At 55.3% G+C, this 4348-nt stretch overlaps 1 protein-coding gene across 1 annotated transcript; it reads left to right on the forward strand.

Annotated features, from left to right (window-relative positions):
* The first annotated feature begins 2618 nt into the window (after window positions 1-2618).
* On the forward strand, window positions 2619-4348 carry LOC123135088 (lysM domain receptor-like kinase 3). Its single transcript, XM_044554204.1, has one exon. It carries the CDS (start codon window positions 2834-2836, stop codon window positions 4094-4096), a length of 1263 nt encoding a protein of 420 aa, XP_044410139.1. The 5' UTR covers window positions 2619-2833; the 3' UTR covers window positions 4097-4348.

Raw genomic sequence — 4348 nt, forward strand, 5'->3', positions numbered from 1 at the left:
GAGGGTATGAAAATATTGTTTTCAAACGTTTTTCTACTCCTTCTTTTGTAAAAGACATTCTCCCCTCGATCTTCTCCGCCGAGCATGTGGATTCGCCTTTCCTTTGCTGGCCGCTACAGTTAGTAGATAGGTTAGGGTTCCGTAGGGGTGGCGCTCGGACGGACGATGGCGATCTTTTCTTGAGTCAGTCTTCTGGACTCTCTGATCCCTCCTTTCAACTTCATCCATTAAACGGATTACATGGAGATCCGGCATAGATTCCTGCCGGCTCCCTGGGGGCGGAGAAATTAAGGTTTCCCGTCGTGCATACGCGATGGCGAGATTCGGTGTCAGGCACTTCGAATCGATTCAAGAGTTCAGCAACTGCACTACAGCTCAAGGCACTGGTCCTTAGAGGCACATGTATGAAGACTTCGACTATCATCGACAAAGTCATGCTAGCTCCGGTATCGGAGCAGCGTCGAATGATATTATGAATGATTACGCACGTGCGCTGTATTTATATTGTGACGGCATGCTCAAGTCAAATGCAGCCATAGTAGTACTACTATGTACTTAACCGTTTGGAGGATCGTCATTGTGGAGTTTGATCCTCGCCGTCATGGCTGCTAGCTTGGCAAAGCACGCGCGTGCGTGCGTACCCATGTGGATATCTATCTGCAGTCACGTCGCTCCAATTGTTCTTGTGTCCTGTCCCGTTGAGCGGTCGCACCGGCACGCGCAGCGGCAGCACCTCAATTGACCGACCTCCGACACTGCTGGTGCTGCATGCCACGCACGTAACCTTCCAATCTGCACGGTCTTGGACCCGATGGATCACCTTGGTCGGCAGAGGAAACAAAAACAAGGGGCGCAGCACCGACTTATTCTTTGCTGATTTTTTGTCTTAAATTTGTAGAGTAACTCTGGTTTCGTCGATCTACGCCCCTTGCACCCGCGTGCACAACACATCACCTAGCAATTCCGTTCTACTATTGCATACCCAGCCAGGGGCAGCTATTCTCCCCTTTTCCTTTTCTTTTTATAATTGTTTGATGATGACTCGGTGCAGCTAGCTAGGGAATCAGATCAGACCAGACCAGCCGCAACAAGAACAAATCAAATCTCCATCGGTCGCCAACCTCTTTTTTTTTTTTGCTTGCACCCGTGGATTGACTATTGTTTCCGCCTAATTTTGCATTTGGCGTCGTCGAATCGATTTTTCGTCGTGGCAGCTGGACAGGCTAATACGTGTGTGTGTGCGTGTGCATTAGCAGTGACGTCGCTGTCCCCCAGCTGCACTAGCCGCCACCAACGTAATATTAACTAACTTTGTTTCCTTTCTGTTCATTCAAAAGGAAAAAAAAATTAAGTTTGTTCCCTCCAGTCCATTCAGCCGCCCGTCATCGTCATCGTCGTCTCGCCGGCTAGTGGTGACACGTCCCCTTGTTCCTCCTCCCTGCCCTCCGGCACACCCATGTCTTGTCTATCATGCCGGACATGCATAGATGATTCTGGTCGGCGAGCCATTTTTTCTTCTTCACTTTGCTGTTTGGCAAATTGGATTTCGTTGTGACGGCCCGACAGGTAGGATGCTTGCACGTGTAAATAGATGTTTGGTTTGCCGTTTAAGGTTGCCACGCCTAAGCTTAGGCATGTCACAATATCGTCATAGACTCAACTTTTTGCCAAATTTTACCACACTTGTGATGGCCATTTTGTTAGCTACATTTTTTATGACAAACATACTTGCCTAAGCTTAGTTATGACAAAGTTAGTCATGAACCAAACATACCCTAAGTTTGCAGTCGCGTCGCTGTCCCTGCGGCAGCACTAGCCGCCACCCACGAAACGAGATTCATTAAGTTTGCTCTCTTCCTCACGCCAAAATGAAAAACTGAGCAATGTTCTCATCCGCTTAGCAATCACACCGTGCGTTGATTAGTTAATAACTTGGGGTCAACCAAACTGTCCACTTCTCCTACTCGACCGGGCTGCTCGTCGTTGACTTATGTGTAAAACACCCACCGTGCAGCCAAGTGGTAAAACTCCACACCGATCCAGCATGGATGCTTCTGGAACTAACAAAAGGCCGGCTGAAGACCTGAAGTTAAGGGACATGCATGAGTGGCATCAACTTGCACACTTGCATTATCCTCGATCTTAACAAAACAGGAAATCGTGTGCATCACTACTATAGCTAGTTACTGTCTCTGCAAAATGAACTAACTATAGTTTTTTACTGCAAAAATCCAACTAACTATAAAAACAAGTTCCTACGGTCATTGAATACTAAAACTTTCACTTCTCCGTTTATTACTCCCCGTTGTAACTTAGGGCATCTTCATACAAAAAGGTCGTCTTCATCCCTTGTCACGCATCCGATTTGCCCCCTCCTCTTTTTCCTCGCCGCTCCTAGTTTCTCCTCACGCATCCTCTGCGCGTCGAGATCAATATGGTGGTTGAGCATTTCTTCCCCATGATTAGAGAGGAAACATCGAACCCTAGATTTCTCGACGGTTATCAAGTGACCGGTGATGAAGAGGTGGAAGATAAATTTGTCATTCCGAGATTTTCGACAAACTTCACCCCATCGTGGATCCCTTTGACTCCCCATGTAAAACCGATAAACAGCCGAACAAAGAATATTCATACAGAAAGTTTCAAATGCAACAGGTGTTTGACTTGCATTTGACCGGTCGACCAGCCGTCTTCCTCCTCTCGAGGCAACAGCTCGGCGAGGTAAAGCGATAGACGAAGAAGAAAAAACAACCAAAGGCGGAACCTTTATCACGCCAGCAAATTGGTCGGCAAGCAAGAAAGTCCGACGAGCTTCTCTAATCTCTGGTCGCCGATGGTTGGCGTCCGCAGGCATCAGATGTGCAAGACCAAGAGTGCCACGGCCACCTCCATGGCCCGCTCCTCCGCCACCACCCCGACCACGGCGACCGCCCACGGCCGCCGCTCGCCCCGCGGGAACACGAACGGCAGCCACCCGGGGCCGACCTCCTACTCCACCTCCTCCGCGGCGCTCTCCACCTCCTCCTCCTCCGCGGCCTCCTCCCTGCAGGCGCTCAAGGACTCGCTCCCGGACCTGCCGCTCCTCCTCACCTTCGCCGAGCTCGCCGCCGCCACCAAGAACTTCTCGCCCGCGCACCGCCTCGCGCCGGGGTCGTCGACCAACTCGTTCCGGTGCGCGCTCCGGGGCCACCCGGCCGCCGTCTTCCGCCGCGCGCTGCGGCGGGACCCGGCCGAGGTGTCCGCCCGGCTCGCCGTGCTCGGCCACTGCCACCACGCCGCCATCGCGCGGCTCTACGGCGCCGCGGCGTCCCCCGACGGCGCCCTCTTCCTCGCGTACGAGCTCGTCCCGGGCGCGGCGCCGCTCTCCGCGCTCCTCCGCGGCGCCTACAACCCGTCCTTCACGCCGCTGGCCTCCTGGCACTCCCGGCTCCGGCTCGCCGCCGACGCCTGCGACGCGCTCAGCTACGTGCACCTCCAGGCCGGGACGGTCCACAACCGCCTCTCCTCCTCCTCCGTCCTCGTGTGCGGCCAGGGCCCGCTCCTCCGGGCCAAGCTCGCGCACTTCGGGTCCGCGGACCTCGCCGGGGAGCTCCCTGACGACGAATCCGGGGACGGCAAGGAGGCCAGGCACCGGCGCACGGGCAGCCGAGGGAGGCGGATCGAGGGGACGCGCGGGTACATGGCGCCGGAGCTGACCGCGGGCGGGTCGCCGACGCGGCGGTCGGACGTGTTCGCGCTGGGCGTGCTGCTGCTGGAGCTGGTGTCCGGGCAGGAGCCGGTGCGGTACGAGTTCAACAAGGCGACCGGGGACTACGAGCGGACCTCGCTGATCGAGAGCGCCTCCGCCGCGTCGGCGACCGGCGGCGGGGAGGGGATGCGGCAGTGGGTGGACCGGCGGCTCAAGGACTCGTTCCCCATCGATGCCGCGGAGGCGCTCACCACGCTGGCGCTGCAGTGCGTGTCCAAGGACCCCGCGGCGCGGCCGGACATGTCGTGGGTGGCCGCCAAGGTGTCCAAGCTGTTCCTGGAGGCGCAGGAGTGGGGCGACAAGTTCCGCGTCCCCACCGACATCTCCATCTCCATGGCTCCCAGGTGAGCTCAGAACTCAGATCCTAACTGCCGCCGAACGCCGTGGCCGATTGATTGCTCGCCGGAGCTGTGATTCGGCTCCAAGTTGTCAGAGAATTGTTGAGTGGATGCCATGGAATTGTTGATAGATTAGTTGATTGATGTTGGATGTTGCCGTGGCTATCACATGCGTGTGATGCTAACAACAGATGAGTGCTACCGCTCGCTGCTAATGTGGACATGTGTACAGATAAATCACCATTGGCGTCTTTGTCCTCTT

The sequence above is a fragment of the Triticum aestivum genome, chromosome 6B, assembly GCF_018294505.1.
Source record: "Triticum aestivum cultivar Chinese Spring chromosome 6B, IWGSC CS RefSeq v2.1, whole genome shotgun sequence".
Classification (NCBI taxonomy): Eukaryota; Viridiplantae; Streptophyta; class Magnoliopsida; order Poales; family Poaceae; genus Triticum; species Triticum aestivum.